Raw genomic sequence first — 26,710 nt, 5'->3', positions numbered from 1 at the left:
TCAACTTAATCCAAGTTAAATTTCACAATTTCTAATTTAGTTAATTTCCACATTGATTACTTAAAGTTTGTGCTAATTTAAATAGTTTTATTTGGTTTTATTTAAACTGATTTAGAATAACAAAGCATTTATTCTCCTGTACTACATTTACATGTAAAATATTTCTTGTAAATCTTTGAAAACATGTAAAAAAAAATAGATGTTTTTAAAAGTCTTACTTTTAAAACAATAAGTTTGCAAAAGTCCATGTTTCTAATAAAATACACAAAAATGGAAAATGAAAAGACACATACCAACCACAGTGAACCATTTTAATCCAACTACTGAAAATATTCAGTTGTATTTTAATATATGTCCTTCCTTTCTATGAAGATCATAGCTGCATTAAATCCAGTAAAACAGTATTTCTCATGAATTTATGTCCCACATGGTCTTCATTGTGTTGAGAGCAGAGAAATCATTTCCATAGAGAGGAGGCTTTGCATCATCAGCTGATCCTCCAGAGAACTGAGAAGGTTTATAGTCCTGTGAGTTCAACACTGCAGGACTCAGATCTGTCAGTCAACACAGCAGAAAGCACAACCACCATGACTCTCATCACCATCCTCATCTGGACGCTGGCCTGCTGCTGTTTTACAGGTTCATTCACTCAGCAACATTTCAAACATGATGTGCTGCATTTTCTCTCATTTCTTTCTGCTGATAAATGAATGATGTGTTTTGTCTGCAGGATGCAGCGGTCAGGTGACTGTGACTCAACCTCCAGTAGTGACAATTAGTCCAGGATCCACTGTTACTCTCAAATGTAGGAGCAGTGAGGCTGTTTACATCTGCGCTGGTCTTGATTTGTGTCTATTCTGGTATCAGCACATACCTGGACAGACTCCAAAGCTCCTCATTAAATATTTGAAAACACGTCATACAGGAACACCGTCTCGATTTAGTGGCAGTGGAAGCAGCTCTGATTTCTCTTTGACCATCAGTGGAGCTCTGGCTGAAGATGCTGCAGTGTATTACTGTAAGAGTGTACATTACATAAACAGTGCTGATGTGTTCACACAGTGATTTGTAGTCTTACAAAAACCTCCTGCAGTCAGACTGCAGACACACTGAGCTGTTACAGCAGGAACTGACTGCAGTTGCTGAAGAGGAAGAGACTCGGACTCAGACCACTGAACACAGAGCTCACAGTAACATCACCAAGAAACACGTACATAAGAATACATGTCTTTTAATCACATTTTGATTTCATTATTTACATTTAATGGCAACTACTGTTAGGTCAATAATTAATCAGCCAGCTGTTTTAGTTGCACTCTATATAAAACAAATATTCAAAAATGAAAAAGAAAGTGATGAATAAATGAGTTCATTTTTTTCCACTAATAAATTACAATATCAATGAATAATTTGAAAAAAATTTACTTTCATGGTAACTTGGTTAAATCATAGTTATATTCAGAGTAAAGTGGCGTACGTTTCAGACTGAGGCTACCTTCTGATAGACATCACCAAGCATGAAATACATTCACACGCATTTTCAACAATGTTCAAATCTATAAAAGCAAGTCATAAAGCTGCTTTATTTCCAGATGGACCCCTTTAAATCAACACATAATTTTACACCAACACCAGGAAAACAACAAAAACAACAACAAAAAAAGAAAAGCAAAAAGAAATTGATATCAGTAATTAGTTGTTTTTATCTGAAAGAAGAAAATAAAAATTGTCTCTAACATTTTCTTAGATGAACCTCATCTTAAAATAACACTATATTACACTTAACTTAAAGCTGTGAGCTGCCATCAGATTTCTGTGAATTGTGGAGAGAAAAATCAGCTGGTTGATCACATCAGACATTGAGGCTCGACACTGAAATTAAATAAGTTTTTGATATTTAGTGCTGCCAGTTTTGTGTGTGTTATTCTCAGGGGCAGATCTCCAGGGGGGCAAAGGAGGACAACTGCCCCCTCTCTTACATCTTGCATCCCCACCTGCTCCGCTCAACTTTTATATTCTTAAATTATACTTGTAAAATCACAACACCTGTAAGTCTAAAACCCTCCAACGGTATTGAAAATGAAATGAACTTACAAAATTTTAATCTTAAGGCGGTCATAAACTTAGTTACAGTTCTGCATCAAACACACTCTGCGCCATTACAGGGCTGTACGCGGTGGTGTGTCACACACAGGGATGGACTGACCATCTGGTATACTGGGCATCTTCCCAATGGGCCGACGTGATTTATTGATCATTCATTGATCTGACTGGTCCATAACATTCAGTAAATCGGCGGCCCAACTAACCCTGTGCTGCGCCACTCAAATTTTTAAGCCCCACCCCCTCTCGCTGTGGTCCCTGTGCCTGTGTAAGTCCAACCTGATCCCACAGAATTACATGAAATAACCAAAAGGTTTCAACTTTTATTTAAATCTTTATTTAACATATTTCTGTGAGATCAGGCTGGAAAAAAAACATACATCACAGAAATGATCAGAATAATTGAAAACATATTTATTTTTTTCTGTTGATCAGGTCGTAGAAAGGTTTGAACCACCCGTCTTGATTGGATAGAAAATTCCTTCTAATTGAGGCCAATCAGTTAAGCTGAGGTATTTACATGATGTATTTTTACTCTGATTGGACCTTTGATTGGGTAAAAAAAATGTTCCATATAAACGCACCTGATGCTAAAGTATCTAAACCTCTTACACCTTTGTTACCATCCTGTGTAAAATGTTCTACATGTTTTATCTAACACGTGGAGGAAGATGACAACTAAATAAAAACAAGGCTACTCAGAACAAGCCTTTTATACATATATATATATATATATATATATATATATATATATATATATATATATATATATATATATATATATATATATATATATATATTTATACACATGTTTTTTCTCCTCTTAAAAAACTTGAGCTTCAAGAGATGATCATTGAGTTTCATGCCAATATGTAATAACTGTGTTAGTCCACAGCAGAAAATGCAGCAGGTTCACGACAAACATTCATAAACTTTAAATTTACCACTTTTTTTTGTTTTGTTTTCCATTGTTTTTTTTTATTTCCACTATTGTTTTATCTCCACATCTGTCAAAATCATCAAAGTTGTGTCATGCCTATGTCTACCTTTCATAATCATACGTTATCATTTTATCATTCTGTCACGTCTACTGAAAAACTGTTAAACTATCATATTTTCATGGATCCACAAACATCATGTGTCAACATTTACCTACAAATTGTAAATTTCTTACTCTTTGCTTTAATTAAACTGTGATAAATTTAAACTTATTCTCCTGTACCATGTTAAAAACACTCATTAGGGGTTGGGGGCTGGACAGTGGTGCTATAACATGGTCTGTTATTCAAGAGAACCAAGTTTGAGTCCCAACTGGTCCAATGTTCTCCATGATCTCTTCATTTGGACTTTACTGTCACTGTTGGTCACATTTAGATAATTAAAAAATGACATGGTTCAGTATAGATAAATACATTGTTAAATGTTTTCATCACATCACCTAAACAAAACTACATGAAATGGAAAACATGGTCATCTCATCATGTCTTCAGCTTTATTGCAGCACTACAACTTTGTAGAGGACAAACGTCCACATTTCTTGTGAGAACTGTCACTGTCGTCCTCAACTAAGCAAAGTTTTTTCTGTTTCACTAAAACAGGTGTGTGTTTGCCGTGGTGAAAGTGTTTTGCATGATTTTATGCTTCTCTGCTCCTCACAGTTTAAGTTCCTCTGTCACAGAGAGTCTGAACCGTTTTCATGCTCACACACTGAAACCTGCATCAGGATGATGTTTCCAATAACTTTGACTGTTATGTTGGGTTTTCTGTGTCAGAGTGAGACATTTTCTTTCACTATTTTCCCTCTTTTTCAAATTTCTACAATTGTTAGAATAATTCTTGTTCTTATTTGGTCTAAGACTGTGTTTTGTCAGCTTAATGTTCTTTTTCTCATTTCAGAGTCGTCTGCCAACAATTTTCTGACTCAGGCTGATAAATCCAAGTCTGTCAGTGTTGGAGGGACTGTGACCATCAGCGCCACAGGGAGTTCAGACATCGGTGCTGATCTCAGTTGGTACCTTCAGAAACCTGGACAGCCTCCTAAACTTCTTATATAATGTGTCTTCAACCTTGTTGTCAGGAACTCCGTCTAGATTCAGAGGCAGTAGATCTGATTCTCAGTACACTTTAACCATCAGTGGTGTCCAGGCTGAAGATGCTGGAGATTATTACTGTCTGGGCTATCATGGTAGGTGAGTGGTTCACACAGTGATTTAGAGCCAGTACAAAAACCTCCTTGAGTCCTGACTGAAGGCTGCAGGTGCAGAGTGATGATGAAGAGCACTGTGATGAAGATAACTTGGTCCAGTGAACACAACACAACAGTCATCAAGCAGAAACACAGTCAATCTAAATAAAAGTGAAAAATCTTCCATGTTATGACATGTAGCTTTTACTTAAATACTCATGTTTGAATCCTGTATTTTGAAGATCAGGACTGTTATGAGTCTGATTATAGAAACAAAACATTCAAACAGTATCTCCATGGTTTTGTATTTCACCCTGAATTTTACAGCCAAATAGGAAAAATCCATTTTTTTAACACAATAAATACATTATTATAGCGTTTTCAAGCTTATATTTTATTTAGATTTCAGGAAAGTGTTTGTAGAAAGCAGATGACAACAAACCAAAGAAACATGTTCTGTTCACATGTAGTTTTAGTAACGCAGATAAAAGTTTTCTTTTTTCTGGGTTTTTATATAAAAAAAAACTGCAACAAGATGATGTTTTTATCAGCTGTGATTGTCGTCGGGATTTCTGAGCCAGAGTGAGAAGATTTTTATTTTTCTGAATTTTCTTTATTTCATTAGGAAAATAATTCTTGATTTTCTTTGATGGATGACCAAATAGTTTTTTATGATTTTCCTCAAATTATAATTTATCCAAATCACCTGATCTTGATGAGTTTTCAGACTCAGACTGATAAATCCAAGTCTGTAAGAGTTGGAAGGACTGTGTCCATCAGCACCACAGAAATTTCAGATATACATGATGATCTCAGTTGTTCCATCAGAAACCTGGACAGTCTCCAAAATATCTAATATACAGAGTAAACTTTTGTCATTTTATTTTTAACCAATAATTTACAACAAAGCATGAACAATCATAGTTTACATATATTTACTATGAACTAATGATCAAATAAGTAAATAGGCTGGTTCATACTAATTGTTGCTATTTGCTTGATAAAAGTACATTGGCATGAATTCATGCAAAATACTGAGGATTTTGGGAAACAATGTGATGAAATTGTGAGGTTTGAAACAGATTAAATGAATAATGTGTTGTTCAGAGACTGCAGGTGGAAATCAGCAGCGTTGCTAAAGCCTGGTACCAAACATGTTTCTCTTTGAGGTAAATGTATTGCTGTTCATGTCCCTGTCAAAGGAATAAATTCACACTCAAATAAATACAAAGACAGTGATTTATTTGAAGCTGTTGTTGTTTGTTACAGTCATACATTGAGGAGTAAAAAGCACAACATGACTAAGATTAAAGCAGTTAAACATAAAAATGCTAAAGAATAGCCACCAGTTTGATGAAAGATTAGAAGAGAGCAGATCTGAATCTTCATCCAGATCTTCATGGAAGCAGCAGCATGACATCCAGACAGGAAGTGCTGCTGAAGCTTTACTCTGAGCAGCGGTCAGGCTCCAGAGTTTGAGTGACAGGACTCTGTCCATTCTGACTGGCCTCACAGCTCACTGAGCCCACCTTCCTCCACTGGTCTGCAGGGAGGCTCAGGGTGCTGCTCCAGCTGTAGAGGCCGTCCCTCCCCAGGACCTCCTGGCTCTGTGACACCCCCGAGGACCTGCTGCTGCCCCCCACCTTCCAGCCCAGACTCCAAGTGGAGGGGAAGCCCCCAGTGGACAGACACACCAGTGTGACACTGCTCTGGTTCTCCTCCTCTTTGGAGGGAGGGAGGACGGTCAGGGTGGGCCGCACCACACCCACTGGAGGAGAGAGGAGGAGGAAAGACTCAGAAATGAAGGAGAATGCTGATAAAAGATCTAAAATAATAAATAATAATGATTATTGATCTTCATATGTGTCTCCTCCAGTGTGACAGTGAATAACTCGTCCCTGTGATGATTTTCTCATGTTTAAACTGACAGAGCTGAAACACGAACACAGCTCAAAGTTTGGCATCTGTCTCTTTCACTTCCTTTAAACTACATGGAAAATAAATGAACTATGAACACAACGTCAAACAGCATTTACTGATTAAATAATGTTTTTCTTAAACAAATTTTTAAATAAAAATTTTAACCAGAAATATAAATGAATTTTGACATGAGGAAAAAAATGATAATGTAGATGTCAGAAGGTAAAGTTGACAGATTTTTTCTTTTAATGTCTCTACACTGAATTCAAAATAAGAAAATGCAAGTTCAAAGAAAATCGTCTAAACAATATTAAGAATAAAAACATGTTTTCCTGATTCTACAACACACGTGTCTACATCCCTGAAAGAATATTGATCTCTGCATCTTCTCAGACTGGGAGATCAGCTTTGTTCTACACAAAGAAAAACTTACAAACTATTTATAACCAGAGAATTTGTTGGTATTAAATCAATATTATAAACAAAATGATGTATTCAGTACTTTTTTAAAGAAATAAAATATTTCTGGTACTTACAGTCAACGATGAGTTTGGTTCCTCCACCAAAAGTCCACCACAGTGATACAAACTCATTAAGTGGTCGTACAAAAACCTCCTGCACTCTGAACAAACATCTTTCCACTGAAAATCAACTTAATCCAAGTTAAATTTCACAATTTCTAATTTAGTTCATTTCCAAATTGATAACTTAAAGTTTGTGCTAATTTAAATAGTTTTATTTGGTTTTATTTAAACAGATTTAGAATAACAAAGCATTTGTTCTCCTGTACTACATTTACATGTAACATATTTCTTGTAAATCTTTGAAAACATGTAAAAATATAGATGTTTTTAAAAATCTTACTTTTAAAACAATAACAATAAGTTTGCAACAGTCCATGTTTCTAATAAAATACACAAAAATGGAAAATGAAAAGACACATACTAACCACAGTGAACCATTTTAATCCAACTACTGAAAATATTCAGTTGTATTTTAATATATGTCCTTCCTTTCCATGAAGATCATAGATGCATTAAATCCAGTAAAACAGTATTTCTCATGAGTTTATGTCCCACATGGTCTTCATTGTGTTGAGAGCAGAGAAATCATTTCCATAGAGAGGAGGCTTTGCATCATCAGCTGATCCTCCAGAGAACTGAGAAGGTTTATAGTCCTGTGAGTTCAACACTGCAGGACTCAGATCTGTCAGTCAACACAGCAGAAAGCACAACCACCATGACTCTCATCACCATCCTCATCTGGACGCTGGCCTGCTGCTGTTTTACAGGTTCATTCACTCAGCAACATTTCAAACATGATGTGCTGCCTTTTCTCTCATTTCTTTCTGCTGATAAATGAATAATGTGTTTTGTGTGCAGGATGCAGCGGTCAGGTGACTGTGACTCAGCCTCCAGTAGTGACATTTACTCCAGGATCCACTGTTACTCTCAAATGTAGGACCAGTGAGCCTGTTTACATCTGCGGTGGTGTTGATTTGTGTATATTCTGGTATCAGCACATACCTGGACAGACTAGGAAGCTCCTCATTAGACATTTGAAAACAAGGCATACAGGAACACCGTCTCGGTTTAGTGGCAGTGGAAGCAGCTCTGATTTCTCTTTGACCATCAGTGGAGTTCTGGCTGAAGATGCTGCAGTTTATTACTGTCTGAGTGACCACAGTGGCATAGGATTCACACAGTGATTTGTAGTGGTACAAAAACCTCCTGCAGTCAGACTGCAGACACACTGAGCTGTTACAGCAGGAACTGACTGCAGCTGCTGAAGAGGAAGAGACTCGGACTCAGACCACTGAACACAGAGCTCACAGTAACATCACCAAGCATGAAATGCATTCACATGCATTTTCAACAATGTTCATATTTATAAAAGCAAGTCATAAATCTGCATTGTTTACAGATGGACCTCTTTAAATCAACATATAATTTTACACCAACACCATGAAAACAACAAAAACAACAACAAAAAAAACGAAAAGCAAAAAGACATTGATATCAGTAATTAGTTGTTTTTATCTGAAAGAGGAAAATAAAAAATGTTTCTAACATTTTCTTAGATGAACCTCATATTAAAATAACATTATATTACACTTAAGTTAAAGCTGTGAGCTGCCATGAGATTTCTGTGAATTGTGGAGAGAAAAATCAGCTGGTTGATGACATCAGACATTGAGGCTCTATACTGAAATTAAATAAGTTTATATTTAGTGATACCAGCCTTGTGTGTGTTATTCTCAGGGGCAGATCTCCAGGGGGGCAAAAGAGGACAACTGCCCCTCTCTTACATCTTGCATCCCCACCTGCTCCCCTCAACTTTTATGTCCTTAAATTATATTTGCAAAATCACAACACCTGTAAGTCTAAAAACCTCCAACACCATTGAAAATGAAATGAACTTACAAAAATTTAATCTTAGGGCCGTCAAAAACTTAGTTACAGCTCTGCATCAAACACACTCTGCCCCATTACAGGGCCGTACGCGGTGGTGTGTCACACACAGGGATGGACTGACCATCTGGTATACTGGGCATCTTCCCAATGGACCGACATGATTTATTGATCATTTATTGATCTGACTGGTCCATAACATTCAGTAAATCGGTGGCCCAACTAACCCTGGGCTGCGCCGCTCAAATTCTTAAGCCCCACCCCCTCTCGCTGTGGTCCCTGTGCCTGTGTAAGTCCAACCTGATCCCACAGAATTACATGACATAACCAAAAGGTTTTAACATTTATTTAAATCTTTATTTCACATATTTCTGTGAGATCAGGCTGGAAAAAAACATACATCACAGAAATGATCAGAATAATTGAAAACATATTTTTCTTTTCCTGTTGATCAGTTTGTTGAAAGGTTTGAACCTTGATTGGATAGAAAATTTCTTCTAATTGAGGCCAATCAGTTAAGCTGAGGTATTTACATGATGTATTTTTACTCTGATTGAACCTTTGATCGGTTAAAAAAAATGCTCCATATAAACACACCTGATGACAAAGTATCTAAACCTCTTACACCTTTGTTACCATCCTGTGTAAAATGTTCTACATGTGTTATCTAACACGTGGAGGAAGATGACAACTAAATAAAAACAAGGCTGTTCAGAACAAGTCTTTTATACATATATATATATATATATATATGTTTTTTCTCCCCTTAAAAAACTTGAGCTTCAAGAGATGATCATTGAGTTTCATGCCAATATGTAATAACTGTGTTAGTCCACAACAGAAAATGCAGCAGGTTCACAACAAAAATTCAAAAACTTTAAATTTACCGTTTTTTTTTTGTTTTGTTTTCAATTGTTTTCTTTAATTTCCACTATTGTTTTATCTCCACATCTGGCGAAATCATCAAAGTTGTGTCATGCCTATGTCTACCTTTCATAATCATACTTTATCATTTTGTCATTCTGTCACGTCTACTGAAAAACTGTTAAACTATCATATTTTCATGGATCCACAAACATCATGTGTCAACATTTACATACAAATTGTAAATTTCTTACTCTTTGCTTTAATGAAACTGTGATAAATTTAAACTTATTCTCCTGTACCATGTTAAAAACACTCATTAGGGGTTGGGGGCTGGACAGTGGTGCTATAACATGGTCTGTTATTCAAGAGAACCAAGTTTGAGTCCCAACTGGTCCAATGTTCTCCATGATCTCTTCATTTGGGCTTTACTGTCACTGTTGGTCACATTTAGATAATTAAAATATGACATGGTTCAGGATAGATAAATACATTGTTTTTTTTTTGTTTTTTTATTAACCTGTCTTGTCCAGCATCGTTGCAAACAGAATGATTGTCTGGCTGCCGTCTGGTGCTGGGCAATTTTACTCTATCAAGCAGGGATTTATACTACATGTATAAAGTCCCTCTTGATGACATGAAAAACTTTATTAAATCAGACTCTTAATGCTGGACTCGACCGGAGGGGACAGAGAGAGAGAGAGAGAGAAAAGAAAGTAGAAAGAAGAGGGAGGGGAGAGAGAGGGACAGAAAGGGTGTGGGGAGTGCGGGTGGGGACTTGAAACATCATACAGAAGACCATGTAATCCATATTACTTACAACATATATAGATAAGATCATCCTAGCCAGTAGGTCATTACACAACTAGTTGATAATAGTAACAATAATAATAATAAGAGTAAGAGTAATAATAATAATAAGAACAGAAATAATAAAAAAAAAGAAAAAAAAAAAAATATGATAATAGATATAAGTGAAACTGCTGTATTCAAGAACACGCGCAGAGAAACCTGTGTGGATGTGTTGGAGAACTCGGCCACACGGCGACGCAAAGACTGTGTGGAGACGTTCAGGAAGGAGTGACCATGCAGAGTGATCATGCAGATGCCACCTCACTTGAACAGAGGCCAGAGTCAGGCCAGCGGTCCCGAGACCCAGGCCACCAGCCCCCCCGTAGGCTACAGATCCCGACCGGTCCACAGAGACGACCACTCGCCCGCCCAGGAAGGCAGCAGCAGGAGACCCCAGCAGGAGCCGCCCCGCGGACACAGGGCACCGGCCCCGGCGGGCCGAGGCCAGCAGTCCCCGACCCCCCCGGGCAATGGCCGCCCGGGACAGACGGGGCAGAGGGCCCGGGCCCAGGAGCGCAGGGACACCCCCCCCCCCCCCCCCACAGGCCGAGGGCCAGCACGCCACCCGGGGGGACCCGGCCCGCCCAGACGGCCACCACCAGAGGCCAGCCCCACACCCCAGCGCCCAGCCGCACACCCCGAGAACCAGTCCTGCCCCCCCCCCCAGACCAACACACACACACACAAACACACACACTCTCCTTCCACTCCTCCATTCATCCTCCCACGCATACACCATTCAACCCTCACATACTCTGTACTCCCACACACACACACCATCCTTCCACACACACACCATCCTTCCTCCCACACACTCACCATCCTTCCACCATACACTCTCCCACACCTACCCCATCCTCCCACACACACATCATCCCTCCACCACTCATCCTCCCACACATACACCATCCTCCCTCTCATACACCATTCATCCACCTTCACACCTCCCACACACACACACACACACCATCCTTCCACTACCCATCCTCCCACACATACATCATTCTCCTACACATACACCGTCCTCCCTCTCCTACACCAAACATCCACCTTCACGTACCCCATCCTCCCACACACACACACCACCCCTCCATCACCCACTCTCCCAAACATACACCACTCCCCCACACACACACCATCCTCCCTCCCATACACCATCCATCCTCCCGCACACACACCATCCTTCCACCATCCATCCTCCCACACACTCCCCCATCCCTGCACCATACATTCTCCCACACATACCCCATCCTCCCACACATACATCATCCCTCCACCATTCATCCTCCCACACCCACACCACCCCCCCTCCCACACACCACGCATCCACCTCCTCACACCCCACCCTCCCACACACCATCCCTCCACCACCCATCCCCCCACACCCACACCACCCTCACACCCACACCACCCTCCCCCCCCAACACACACACACACAAACACCATCCCCCCACCACCATCCTCCCGCCACCCCACGCCGCGGGGGGACAGCCCCAGCCAGGAGGCGAGGAGACACGAGCAAGGCCCCCACCCCCCCCACCCCGCCCCCCACTCCCCACCCCCAAAACAGCACCTTACCCCCAGGGCCAGCAGCCAAAACCCCCCGGGACAGCCCGCCTACGCCCCGGGCCAACGCGACATGCCACCCGGCCCGCCCCGCCCCCGGGCCATCCATGGAGACAGGGGCGCTTGAAGACCCCATCCCCCCTCCCTCCCCCACTAGTGATGGAATATATTATGTGCTGTTTGCAATTAAAAAAAGAGGGTTAAAATTGGGGGGCAGTAACTGCATTGAGGAGGGGGCGGGGCCACCTGAGCAGTCCCACCCACCTGACCTCGCATGTTCCACCCCCCAAAACGTGTTTGTATGTTGCAAATGTTATTTGTGCTCAGTGACTAAGTGGAATTAAAAGCTGGGAGGCATGCTGCCGCTCAGCGAAGCAACGGGGCCATTATGATGACCCCCCTGCCCCGCCCAGCGCAACAAGCACACCTCCCACAGCCCTACCTGTGTATGTAGTGAAGAGTGGGGGAGGGGAGGGGTCAGGAGATGTAGGTCCAGAGGGGAGTAAGCCTCCCCCCTGGAAGACGACCCGCCAGTGGCTTAGGGCGCCCCCGTCCCCCGCCGGCCCCGAAGGGCGTCACAGGCCCGGAGCAGGCACCCCAACCCAGGCACGCCACGAACCCCCCCAGGGGCCAGCCACCAGCCCAAGGGGCCACTTTCCTCTTTCTGAGTGGGAGGGGGGCGAGGCAAAGGAAGGGAACCCCAGGCCCACGCCCCCAACACCAGGCCAGGGCGCCCCCCAGAGGACACGTCCTAACCCCCTGCAAACGCACACACACTCTTTTTCTTTTTTTTTTTTTTTTTTTTTTTTTTTCCCCCAGCCACTCACACACCCTCTCACACACCTCTATACACCAACACCTCAATACGTGCACATACCTCCACACACACACTTCACGCACATACCTATAAACACACACACCGGTGCCCACATACACACACACTCTCATACCCCTCCATACACATACACCACTACACACGCACTCACATACATACCCGCATATACACACAAGCACCTCCATACATACTCACGCCTCCACCCACTCCTTCACTCCTCCACACACACCTCGACCTCCACGTGCACACACTCATATATACACACCTTCACACACCCCCACACACACATCCCACATAGACCTCCACACACACACCCGCACACCACTCACACACACATACACGCACACACCTAGACCTTCATACACACCCACACACACATACAGCACACACATCCCTCTACACCCACCCACACACCAGCATACCTACGGACACACACACACACACACCCACCTATATATAAACACACCCCCACCCAGGTTCCGGGGCTGCGACCAAGCACCAGGGCACGGACCAACCCCCGGCACGGCACATCCGGACGGGCCCAGCCCCCCCCAGCAGCGGCAGACCCCCCACCCCCAGGAGAGGGGGGAGACCCGACACCCCAGAGCCCGGGGCCCCCACCCGGCCCACCCCGGGCCCGACTGGCCACCCGGCCAGGGGCCGACGGACACCGACCCAGGCACCCCGGCAGCCACCCCCCACCGCCACGAGGCAGCCCCACCCAATGCCGCCCGCCCAGACCGGAACCCCCAGCCGACCCAGCAGCGGAGCAGCCGAGATCAATACATTGTTAAATGTTTTCATCACATCACCTAAACAAAACTTCATGAAATGGAAAACATGATCATCTCATCATGTCTTCAGCTTTATTTCAGCACTACAACGTTGTAGAGGACAAATGTCCACATTTCTTGTGAAACTGTCACTGTCGTCTCAACTAAGCAAAGTTTTTTCTGTTTCACTGAAACAGGTGTGTGTTTGCCGTGGTGAAAGTGTTTTGCATGATTTTATGCTTCTCTGCTCCTCACAGTTTAAGTTCCTCTGTCACAGAGAGTGTGAACCGTTTTCATGCTCACACACTGAAACCTGCATCAGGATGATGTTTCCAATAACTTTGACTGTTATGTTGGGTTTTCTGTGTCAGAGTGAGACATTTTCTTTCACTATTTTCCCTCTTTTTCAAATTTCTACAATTGTTAGAATAATTCTTGTTCTTATTTGGTCTAAGACTGTGTTTTGTCAGCTTAATGTTCTTTTTCTCATTTCAGAGTCGTCTGCCAACAATTTTCTGACTCAGGCTGATAAATCCAAGTCTGTCAGTGTTGGAGGGACTGTGACCATCAGTGCCACAGGGAGTTCAAACATTGACGATGATCTCAGTTGGTACCTTCAGAAACCTGGACAGCCTCCTAAACTTCTTATACACACACAGCTTCAACCTTGTTCTCAGGAACTCCGTCTAGATTCAGAGGCAGTAGATCACACACACACACACATCACATTCAGTAAATCGGTGGCCCAACGAACCCTGGGCTGGGCCACTCAAATTTTTAAGCCCCACCTCCTCTCGCTGTGGTCCCTGTGCCTGTGCAAGTCCAACCTGATCCCACAGAACAACATGAATAACCACAAAGTTTCACTTATTTACATCTTTATTTCACATCTTTCTGTGAGATCAAGTTGGAAAGAACATATACCACAGAAATGATCAGAATAAGTGAATACATATTTATTGTTTCCTGTTGATCAGATTGTAGAAAGGTTTGAACCACCACACTTGATTGATTGAAAATTCCCTCTAACTGAGGCCAATCAGTTAAGCTGATATATTTACATGATGCATGTTCATTCTGATTGGACCGAGCAGCAACCCCAGACAGGTCCTTTTGATTTACAGGTATCCAATATCCGCGTCAAGAAGGGAGAGAGCAGCACAACCGCGGTTTTTAGCCAGCTAACAGCACGCACCTTAGCTTTAGCCTGCCTACCTCCGTTAGCTGGTTAGCTCTTAGCTACAGGCTGCTCGAAATTTGATGGGCGTCAATCATCCACCCCCACCTTCACAGTCCTCCTCTCAGCTCCACCTCTTTGCCCATTTTTGGATGTTCTTGTCAGGTTCGCTCCTGAAGACCCGGAAATTCAGCCACACGCAGAACAGATGAGTTTGAAAAGAAGGTTTATTTAGGGTCAGGGGATGAAGAGGGTGAAACCAGTAGTGGTTAGCAGGAGGAGTAGGGCAATCCTGGTTCTGTGGGTGAGGAATCCTGAAATGAACTTCAGACAGGAATATAAATCCACAAATCCAAAAGATGTAGTCAGGGCAGGCAATGTTCATTCACAGTGAGGCTCAGTGCAGTACTTATCCAGAGGGACAGGCAATCTCCATGGTCGTATGGGAAAGGGGCAATATCCAGGTGGGCACTTGAAGGGATCCGGCAGGGGTCAGGCAAGAGAGTATCCACGGACGTAACAAGGTCGATGACAAGAAAATCTGGAACAAGAAAATAGCTGGATCTCAACAAGATAGTACTGTTGACCATCTGGCAGGGAAGCAGAGAGTGAGGAGTGTATAAGTAGGGCAAGGAGCAGGTGAAGGGAATCACAATCAGGGCAGGTGTAGGAGGTCGTCCTGATTGCAACCCTGCAGAGCAGCTCAGTAACCATGACAGTTCTGGGAATGACAGGTGTGACGTTGCCAAGATGATGATGTTGGGAACCACCTAATGAGCTTCAATTCAGAGCTTCAGAAAATTACAGGTGACGTCATTGAGGCTCCGTCCAATTTTGTATATACAGTCTATGGATTGGACCATTGGTCGGATCAAAGGTGCTCCATATAAATGCACCTGATGCCAAAGTATCTAAACCTCTTGCACTTTCATTGCCATCCTGTGTAAAACGTTCTGCAGGTGTTATCTAATACATGGAGGAAGATGACAACTAAATGAAAACAAGGTCGTTCAAAAGAAGTCCAATTTTCTGTTGGTTGAAGTTCCATGAAAAAGAAAAAATGGATTTACAGAAGAAGATAGTAGTAATTTGTTAGGAGAATATATATATATATATATATATATATATATATATATATATATATGTATATGTGTATATATATATCAGGGGCCTCATTTATAAAGCTTCTGTAGGCACAAAAACCGGCATATGCTAAATATAGTCAACTTTTTGGATTTATAAAAACTAAACTTGACAAGAAAATGGTCCTACCTTGACAACTCTGACCATGGTGTACACACATAGTCTGGGAAAAAGTGAAACTGCCACACCAACGGTACAGAATAAAATCAAGGAAATGATGAGGTTGAGAGTCTACTGCCAACATTTACCAGTCAGTGAAAGAAAATGTGGAAAGTAAACCTTGGTCATTTATTCTGAGGCCCAGCACAGTGGGACAGACTGACGTCTAGAAGTGATGCAATGCTTATGAAACACAGAAGAGGTGGATTTCCTTTATTTATTCTTACACAGTGCTTTTGTAATTGTTGTCCCAATTTCTATCAAGACAGACTCCATTTCCTGCAACTCCATGGCCACATTGTTAATAGAGGTGTTAGTGTCGCTCTGCACCAGCAGGACTTCCTCTGAGGACATGGCTGCTGCGGTGCTGCAAGTCTCTCTGATCACAGCTGCAGCACTGCCAAACCAGATTGAACACCCAGGAACCATAAAGAAATATTATTTAACACTTAATAAACTGCTACCAATCTCAGATGTATCTGTAAATGTTTATTTTATACTTTAAAACAAAAGTCTACATTACCGGCATCATTACTGTCATTTTGCAGACGCTCTTCCCCAAAATGATTTACTGTGGGCTGTAGTGTGTTTACTAAAGCCCCAAGTAGAAGGTGTTCACCCCTGGAGGATTCGAACTTCGATCTCCCACATGGTAGACAGATGCTCTACTGACTGAGATATCTAGCTGCACGTTCAGATGCCTCTGGCCTGTCTTCCCTTCTGACACTGCAATAACAACATTTACCACCTGCCGCCACTATTCTGTCTTTCTGACACAAGTAATGCCCACACCGTGCCCACCAATCAAACATTTTTATATTTGTCAACGTGGCTCATCAGGATCTCTGTGTTACACCCCAAAAAATTCTACTTCTTCCCTCTCTCTCAAAATTTTAGATATTATTTTAACCAGAAATATAAATGAATTTTGACATGAGAAAAAAAATGATAATGTAGATGTCAGAAGGTAAAGTTGACAGATTCTTTCTTTAAATGTCTCTATACTGAATTCAAAATCAGAAAAGTTCAAAGAAAATTGTCTAAACAATATTAAGAATAAAAACATGTTTTCCTGATTCTACAACACACGTGTCTACATCCCTGAAAGAATATTGATCTCTGCATCTTCTCAGACTGGGAGATCAGCTTTGTTCTATACAAAGAAAAAACTTACAAACTATTTATAACTAGAGAATTTGTTGGTATTAAATCAGTATTGTAAACAAAATTATGTATTTAGTACTTTTTTAAAGAAATAAAATATTTCTGGTACTTACAGTCAACGATGAGTTTGGTTCCTCCACCAAAAGTGTACCACAGTGATACAAACTCATTAAGTGGTCGTACAAAAACCTCCTGCACTCTGAACAAACATCTTTCCACTGAAAATCAACTTAATCCAAGTTAAAATTTCACAACTTCTAATTTAGTTCATTTCCAAATTGATAACTTAAAGTTTGTGCTAATTTAAATAGTTTTATTTGGTTTTATTTAAACAGATTTAGAATAACAAAGCATTTGTTCTCCTGTACTACATTTACATGTAAAATATTTCTTGTAAGTCTTTGAAAACATGTAAAAAAAAAATAGTTGTTTTTAAAAATCTTACTTTTAGAACAATAACAATAAGTTTGCAACAGTACATGTCACTAAAAAAATACACAATAATTGAAAATGAAACGATACATACCAACCACAGTGAACCATTTTAATCCAACTACTGAAAATATTCAGTTGTATTTTAATATATGTCCTTCCTTTCTATGAAGATCATAGATGCATTAAATCCAGTAAAACAGTATTTCTCATGAGTTTATGTCCCACATGGTCTTCATTGTGTTGAGAGCAGAGAAATCATTTCCATAGAGAGGAGGCTTTGCATCATCAGCTGATCCTCCAGAGAACTGAGAAGGTTTATAGTCCTGTGAGTTCAACACTGCAGGACTCAGATCTGTCAGTCAACACAGCAGAAAGCACAACCACCATGACTCTCATCACCATCCTCATCTGGACGCTGGCCTGCTGCTGTTTTACAGGTTCATTCACTCAGCAACATTTCAAACATGATGTGCTGCCTTTTCTCTCATTTCTTTCTGCTGATAAATGAATGATGTGTTTTGTCTGCAGGATGCAGCGGTCAGGTGACTGTGACTCAGCCTCCAGTAGTGACTTTTACTCCAGGATCCACTGTTACTCTCAAATGTACGACCAGCCCTGCTGTGTATTCAAACTGTAATGATGTAGGTCAGTGCATGTTCTGGTATCAACAGAAATCTGGACAGACTCCAAAGCTCCTAATAAGACAAGTGAACATAAGTCATACAGGGACACCATCTCGATTTAGTGGCAGTGGAAGCAGCTCTGATTTCTCTTTGACCATCAGTGGAGTTCTGGCTGAAGATGCTGCAGTTTATTACTGTAAGAGTATCCATAAAGTTGGTAACACATGGCCGTTAACACTGTGATTTGTAGTGGTACAAAAACCTCCTGCAGTCAGACTGCAGCAGGAACTACCTGCAGCTGCTGAAGAGGAAGAGAATGACACAAACCACTGAACACAGAGTTCACAGTAACATCACCAAGCATGTACATAAGAATACATTTCTTTTTAATATTATGTTGATTTCATTATTTACATGTAATGGTAAATACTGTTAGCTCAATAATTAATCAGCCACCTGTTTTTAGTCGTACTTTATTTAAAACAAATATTCAAAAATGAAAGAGACAGAAAGAAAAAGTGATGAATAAATAAGTTCATTTTTTTCCACTAATAATAGTTATATTCAGAGTAAAGCATACGTTTCAGACTGAGGCTACCTTCTGATAGACATGTTTCTACTCTGTAGACCAGCGCCACTTTTCTGGTTCTGTCTTGAATCAAATTTGTTTGTAGTGTGGTTATAAATAAGAAGGATGAAATACTTGAGACACTAAACTTTATGTATTAAAATGTTTACAATAGTAATTAATAACCGTTTGCAGTTTTTACCTCCATCAAATGTATTTGTTTAGTAGTAGGATTAGCCTACTGAAAAGATTATTGACAGATCAGGATGGAGTTTCAGTGTAGAGACCATCATCTTAATTGTTGATGCATCCTGATGAGGATAAAACATTTTCTCTTTCAGCTTTGGTTGACGTGTTTTAGTCTGCTCTGTTTGAGCATGTAGTTCAATGAATATCTTAGTGCACCTCTTAGAACAATACTTTTTGACATTGATTCACTGGAAAATAATTATTTATTGCTTTGTTTTGTGTCTCAGTTAAAACAATGTACACATCATAGGTCATTATTTCATTATGTTCAATGGCAATTAATTAATTAACTTAGGAGCAACAGGAACATGTGACTGAGATCAAGCCAATAAATGTGGAGCTCCATAGAAGACATCAGTTCAGTATCAAATGAAGTCTGAACGTTAACTTAACCCACATAATTACCTCTTCACTGATGTGACTGAGCTGGCAGATCATTTCATTTGCATATGACACATTTTCGCTCCTCACTCAAACACAGGTGTTTGTTTGAATGTGTTTCTTGTGTTTTGAATGACTGCAGTGCTTCACTGCTCCCAAAGCAGTTTAAAGTGAAGCAGAGAAGCATCTGAACGGCCTGTCTACAGCCAGATTAATCACAGTGAAGATGCTACTGACTCCACTGTTGATCACACTGCTGCTCCCACTTCAAGGTAAGAAGTAATTAATGAAAACCTTTGAAAATGAGCATCAAATTCATGAATGTTTTGTAATAAAAACCTGTTTTTGCTTGCTTCAAGTTCTAGGATCAGATGGCAGTCCCTCTGTGACTCAGTCTCCTGTATCAAAGTCTGCTGGTTTGGGAGAGACGGTCTCTCTGAGCTGTACAGCCAGTTCAGGAGTTGATGATGATCTCAGCTGGTACCTGCAGAAACCTGGACAGCCTCCCAAACTGCTGTTTTATAAAATCAGTGAACGTGAATCTGCCCCGAATCATTTCAGCAGCAGTGGATCTGAGCCTGAATTCACTCTGACAATCAGAGGAGTTCAGGCTGATGATGCAGGAGATTATTACTGTATGGGTGTGTATAGCGACCCGGCGTTCACACAGTGAAACAGAGTCGTACAAAAACCTCCTTCAGTCAGACCACAAAGTGTTGAAAGAGCAGCAGCTGTGAGTTTCTGCAGCAGACTCTGACATGGATGACTGGTCCACTGAAGAGTCAGAGCTGGATACAAAGTACATTCACACAAGCTCAGAAGTTAAGAAGCTTTAAAAAGAATTCACAGTGATTATTTATCTCAAGACATTTTAGTTATTTCCCCCAGCCTTCAGGTAACTTCTTTAATACTTTTCTTAAAAGTTGTCTCTTTGTAGTTAGAAAATAACTCCTAATGAAAAATTGAGCATAAAAAATATAAACACTTTTATTTTCATAAATAAATACAGAATATCCAGTTAAAACACAGACCACTACATTAAGTCTGAATCATTGACTTAGAACATTTATTCATTTTTATTAATTCAGTCTTGTGTTGAATAAAACATAGATTAATGCTGATAACTTATTTGTCCTTTTTAATTACCATTTATGTGCTTAACTACCTATAATGTACTGTACTGGTTGTAAATTAGTTAAAATAACGTATTATTTATTTACATAAATGATCAATAAACTCATGTTTATATTTTATTATAAAGATAATAAGCACTATTAAAATATTTATGTGGATCAATGTCAAATATCTTTTGGGTCATTTGAGCATTAAAACTTTTCCTAGAATATGATGAATATTTAAACAATAAATAATTACTGCATGTGACCTTTTATTGCTGTAATTTTATTGAAAATCTGCCTTTTTATGACAAATCTTTATCTTATGTCTACAATTATATGACAAAGTTTACTTCATAGAAATTTTTCCTTTGTGTTTCCCAACAAAAACCTTTGAAGCTAATATATTAATTGTACTTCAAGAAGAATGAATAAAAGACAAAAGAAAGAAAGAAAAACATGAGGTTCTGTTCAGACAAAGTGTGTCCCGAATAAAAATCTGAAACAAAGGTGTGAAAATATATCTTAAAAATCCAACAGACTGTTTTAAATGTCCATCATATATGTCCTTGAAATGATAACTTTCCACTCTGAAAATAACAGGAAGCATCACTCAATGATATTCAGAACAAGCTTTATTAGCAAACAATGACCGACAACATACACACTCACATCCAGCTGCTGAGATGCACATTTTACTCTGTAAGTTGTTGTTATCACCACTTTACAGCAGTTTGTTCTGTGTCACACAAAGCTTTAGTTTCTTCTCCAAACATTAAAACTCATATTGATCAGAGCAGCAGGTGTGTTCCACCTGCTCCCCCACACACAGCTGCTGTCCTGGGCTTCGGTCAGCTCCTCTAGTCCACACACTGGCTCCTGTGGAGGGACTGGGTCTGTCTGTGGTCATGATGGAGGACCTGACAGGAGAACAGCTCTCCTTTCATCCAGCTCTTCTGGCTCAGGCTCAGGATGCTGCTGCTGCTGTAACGTCCACTCTTCTCCTCCTCTGAGCTGGTCAGGACCCCCTCTGTCACCTCTGTACCGTCCACCTCCCAGCTCACCACGGCTCCCTGAGGAGAGTAGCCGGTCAGCAGGCAGGCCAGCGTGGCCGACCCCTCAGAGATCTGCTCAGAGGAGGGGGGAAGCAGAGAGACTGAGGGCCTGACCATGGGGCCAGCTGGAGGGGAGAGCAGAGACACACAAGGAGCAGATTAACTTCTAATGTAGGACAGACAGCTGGACATGAGACACGTATGATACATGACAGAGACCAACATCACTGTGGATTAACTGAATGATACTGTGATTCCACAGAGGACAGAAGGAGGAAGATGGGAGGACATGAAGGTTTTATAATGAACACATATGTATAACTTCATTTTTGTCATGTTTGTCTCATGAAGAAATTTGACTAAAACTGATATAAACGACACAAGTTAAACCCATGTTATAACAATTAACTTTATAGCTGTCACTTTAAAAGTTTTGATGGAAAAATGTCTGCAGATAAAATCTCACATCTGTCCGTTTCACTTCCTTCTCAAACTAACGAACTGTAAAACTCAAACTACACTTATTATAAAACTGAATAAAACCATTTTTTGCACCGAAATTCAACCTCATTATATTTTGTATTCAACAACTTGAAAGTTTAAAGTGAAAAATCTTACAGGCATAATTATGTGAATTTCCAAAACCAACTAAATGTGTAAACATATTTTAGGAATCAATATTCAGTTATATAAGAATATTTAAATAATATAATTACTTTCTACTTTTTACATTTTTCTGTGTTATAGTCCATTTAAGCTCAGCATGAACTTTCACTGCATGAATATGACGTGTTTTTACTGTTTTCAATGCAAACTGAAGATTTTAGCAACAAACCACAAATAACCAAAAACATCTAAGAGGATGCAAAATAATCTAAATAAATTTTAACAGGTTCTGAGTCAGCATATTTAAAAGATATTTGTTGAAGATAAATGTTGGTACTTACAGTGAACGATGAGTTTGGTTCCTCCACCAAAAGTCCTCCACAGTGATACAAACTCATTAAGTGGTCATAGAAAAACCTCCTGCACTCTGAACAAAAATCTGTTCACTAAAAATCAACTTTATTCACGATAAAACTTCACTGTTTACCATTTATTTAACATATATAATGATTTAGCTCATGTCGCTTTAATCTATGAGGATTTAAAGACATTTTTAATTGTATTGTAGTATTTTAGATTGAAGAGACAGAAGATCTTTCTTTTAACATTTTTATGACATTTAAGTTAAATTAAAATGAAATATCTAAAACATATCTCCAAATAGATTAATTAATAATATTTTAATAATAATTTGGAACAAAATAAGGATGATCTAACAATATTAAACAGTAATACATTTTCAAAAATAAAAATAAATTCACACCAACCACATGAACCATTTTAATCCAAATGCTGAAAATATTTAGTCATTTTATATATTTCCTTTTGTTCTCTTAAAATATTTCTTTCTAAAGTGCCTCTCTAGTTTTATGTCCCACATGGTCTTCATTGTGTTGAGAGCAGAGAAATCATTTCCATAGAGAGGAGGCTTTGCATCATCAGCTGATCCTCCAGAGAACTGAGAAGGTTTATAGTCCTGTGAGTTCAACACTGCAGGACTCAGATCTGTCAGTCAACACAGCAGAAAGCACAACCACCATGACTCTCATCACCATCCTCATCTGGACGCTGGCCTGCTGCTGTTTTACAGGTTCATTCACTCAGCAACATTTCAAACATGATGTGCTGCATTTTCTCTCATTTCTTTCTGCTGATAAATGAATGATGTGTTTTGTCTGCAGGATGCAGCGGTCAGGTGACTGTGACTCAGCCTCCAGTTGTGACTTTTACTCCAGGATCCACTGTTACTCTTAAATGTAGGACCAGTCAAGCTGTTGGAACCTGTAGTGGTCATCCGTGTATGTTCTGGTATCAACAGAACTCTGGACAGACTCCAAAGCTCCTAATAAGAGCTGTGAGCATAAGGCATACAGGAACACCGTCTCGGTTTAGTGGCAGTGGAAGCAGCTCTGATTTCTCTTTGACCATCAGTGGAGTTCTGGCTGAAGATGCTGCAGTTTACTACTGTAAGAGTGTACACAGTGGCCCAGTGTTCACACAGTGATTTGTAGTCTTACAAAAACCTCCTGCAGTCAGACTGCAGACACACTGAGCTGTTACAGCAGGAACTGACTGCAGCTGCTGAAGAGGAAGAGACTCAGACTCAGACCACTGAACACAGAGCTCACAGTAAAATCACCAAGAAACACGTACATAAGAATACATGTCTTTTAATCACATTTTGATTTCATTATTTACATTTAATGGCAACTACTATTAGGTCAATAATTAATCAGCCAGCTGTTTTTAGTTGCACTCTATATAAAACAAATATTCAAAAATGAAAAAGAAAGTGATGAATAAATGAGTTCATTTTTTTCCACTGATAAATTACAATATCAATGAATAATTTGAAAAAAATTTACTTTCATGGTAACTTGGTTAAATCATAGTTATATTCAGAGTAAAGTGGCGTACGTTTCAGACTGAGGCTACCTTCTGATAGACATCACCAAGCATGAAATACATTCACACGCATTTTCAACAATGTTCAAATCTATAAAAGCAAGTCATAAATCTGCATTGTTTCTAGATGGACCCTTTTAAATCAACACATAATTTTACACCAACACCATGAAAACAACAAAAACAACAACAAAAAAAGAAAAGCAAAAAGAAATTGATATAAGTAATTAGTTGTTTTTATCTGAAAGAATAAAATAAAAAATGTCTCTAACATTTTCTTAGATGAACCTCATATTAAAATAACACTATATTACACTTAACTTAAAGCTGTGAGCTGCCATGAGATTTCTCTGAATTGTGGAGAGAAAAATCAGCTGGTTGATCACATCAGACATTGAGGCTCGACACTGAAATTAAATAAGTTTTTGATATTTAGTGCTGCCAGTTTTGTGTGTGTTATTCTCAGGGGCAGATCTCCAGGGGGGCAAAGGAGGACAACTGCCCCCTCTCTTACATCTTGCTTCCCCACCTGCTCCGCTCAACTTTTATGTCCTTAAATTATACTTGTAAAATCACAACACCTGTAAGTCTAAAACCCTCCAACGGTATTGAAAATGAAATGAACTTACAAAATTTTAATCTTAAGGCCGTCAAAAACTTAGTTACAGCTCTGCATCAAACACACTCTGCGCCATTACAGGGCCGTACGCGGTGGTGTGTCACACACAGGGATGGACTGACCATCTGGTATACTGGGCATCTTCCCAATGGGCCGACATGATTTATTGATCATTTATTGATCTGACTGGTCCATAACATTCAGTAAATCGGCGGCCCAACTAACCCTGGGCTGCGCCACTCAAATTTTTAAGCCCCACCCCCTCTCGCTGTGGTCCCTGTGCCTGTATAAGTCCAACCTGATCCCACAGAATTACATGACATAACCAAAAGGTTTCAACATTTATTTAAGTCTTTATTTCACATATTTCTGTGTGATCAGGCTGGAAAAAAAACATACATCACAGAAATGATCAGAATAATTGAAAACATGTTTATTTTTCCTGTTGATCAGGTCGTAGAAAGGTTTGAACCACCCGTCTTGATTGGATAGAAAATTCCTTCTAATTGAGGCCAATCAGTTAAACTGAGGTATTTACATGATGTATTTTTACTCTGATTGGACCTTTGATAGGATAAAAAATGCTCCATATAAACGCAGCTGATCCCAAAGTATCTAAACCTCTTACACCTTTGTTTCCATCCTGTGTAAAATGTTCTACATGTGTTATCTAACACGTGGAGGAAGATGACAACTAAATGAAAACAAGGCTGTTCAGAACAAATGAAATTTTAACTTGGTTGATGTTCAGTCTTGATAAAGTTTGTCCATGAGATAGAAAAAAACAGATTTACAGAAGCAGATAAAAGTAATTTGTATTTTTTCTTCTCTCAATAAACTTCTGAAATGACCAGAATGAGCTTCAAGAGATGATGATCTCTAAAATCAAACCATTGAGTTTCATGACAATATGTAAAAACTGTGTTAGTCCACAGCAGAAAATGCAGCAGGTTCACGACAAACATTCATAAACTTTAAATTTACCACTTTTTTTTGTTTTGTTTTCTATTGTTTTTTTTAATTTCCACTATTGTTTTATCTCCACATCTATCAAAATCATCAAAGTTGTGTCATGCCTATGTCTACCTTTCATAATCATACTTTATCATTTTGTCATTCTGTCACGTCTACTGAAAAACTGTTAAACTATCATATTTTCATGGATCCACAAACATCATGTGTCAACATTTACCTACAAATTGTAAATTTCTTACTCTTTGCTTTAATGAAACTGTGATAAATTTAAACTTATTCTCCTGTACCATGTTAAAAACACTCATTAGGGGTTGGGGGCTGGACAGTGGTGCTATAACATGGTCTGTTATTCAAGAGAACCAAGTTTGAGTCCCAACTGGTCCAATGTTCTCCATGATCTCTTCATTTGGACTTTACTGTCACTGTTGGTCACATTTAGATAATTAAAAAATGACATGGTTCAGTATAGATAAATACATTGTTAAATGTTTTCATCACATCACCTAAACAAAACTACATGAAATGGAAAACATGGTCATCTAATCATGTCTTCAGCTTTATTGCAGCACTACAACGTTGTAGAGGACAAACGTCCACATTTCTTGTGAAACTGTCACTGTCGTCTCAACTAAGCAAAGTTTTTTCTGTTTCACTAAAACAGGTGTGTGTTTGCCGTGGTGAAAGTGTTTTGCATGATTTTATGCTTCTCTGCTCCTCACAGTTTAAGTTCCTCTGTCACAGAGAGTGTGAACCGTTTTCATGCTCACACACTGAAACCTGCATCAGGATGATGTTTCCAATAACTTTGACTGTTATGTTGGGTTTTCTGTGTCAGAGTGAGACATTTTCTTTCACTATTTTTCCTCTTTTTCAAATTTCTACAATTGTTAGAATAATTCTTGTTCTTATTTGGTCTAAGACTGTGTTTTGTCAGCTTAATGTTCTTTTTCTCATTTCAGAGTCGTCTGCCAACAATTTTGTGACTCAGGCTGATAAATCCAAGTCTGTCAGTGTTGGAGGGACTGTG

The 26,710-nt window shown here is 39.8% G+C and overlaps 3 gene segments (V, D, J or C); 1 reads left to right on the top strand and 2 right to left on the bottom strand.

Annotated features, from left to right (window-relative positions):
- Positions 1 to 5,570: 5,570 nt before the first annotated feature.
- On the bottom strand, positions 5,571 to 7,170 carry LOC121631623. The segment is given in 3 exon segments: positions 5,571 to 6,056; positions 6,745 to 6,849; positions 7,158 to 7,170. Coding segments are annotated over 3 exon segments (441 nt in total).
- A 12,282-nt stretch (positions 7,171 to 19,452) lies between these two features.
- Positions 19,453 to 20,588, top strand: LOC121631045. The segment is given in 2 exon segments: positions 19,453 to 19,680; positions 19,768 to 20,588. Coding segments are annotated over 2 exon segments (360 nt in total).
- Positions 20,589 to 21,144: 556 nt separating this feature from the next.
- Positions 21,145 to 24,849, bottom strand: LOC121631622. The segment is given in 4 exon segments: positions 21,145 to 21,703; positions 22,526 to 22,560; positions 23,063 to 23,189; positions 24,831 to 24,849. Coding segments are annotated over 4 exon segments (501 nt in total).
- Positions 24,850 to 26,710: the final 1,861 nt, after the last annotated feature.

The sequence above is a fragment of the Melanotaenia boesemani genome, chromosome 20 (assembly GCF_017639745.1).
Source record: "Melanotaenia boesemani isolate fMelBoe1 chromosome 20, fMelBoe1.pri, whole genome shotgun sequence".
Lineage (NCBI taxonomy): Eukaryota > Metazoa > Chordata > Actinopteri > Atheriniformes > Melanotaeniidae > Melanotaenia > Melanotaenia boesemani.
The sequence above is the reverse complement of the archived record's forward strand: the minus strand, read 5'-3'. Positions and strand labels throughout refer to the sequence as shown.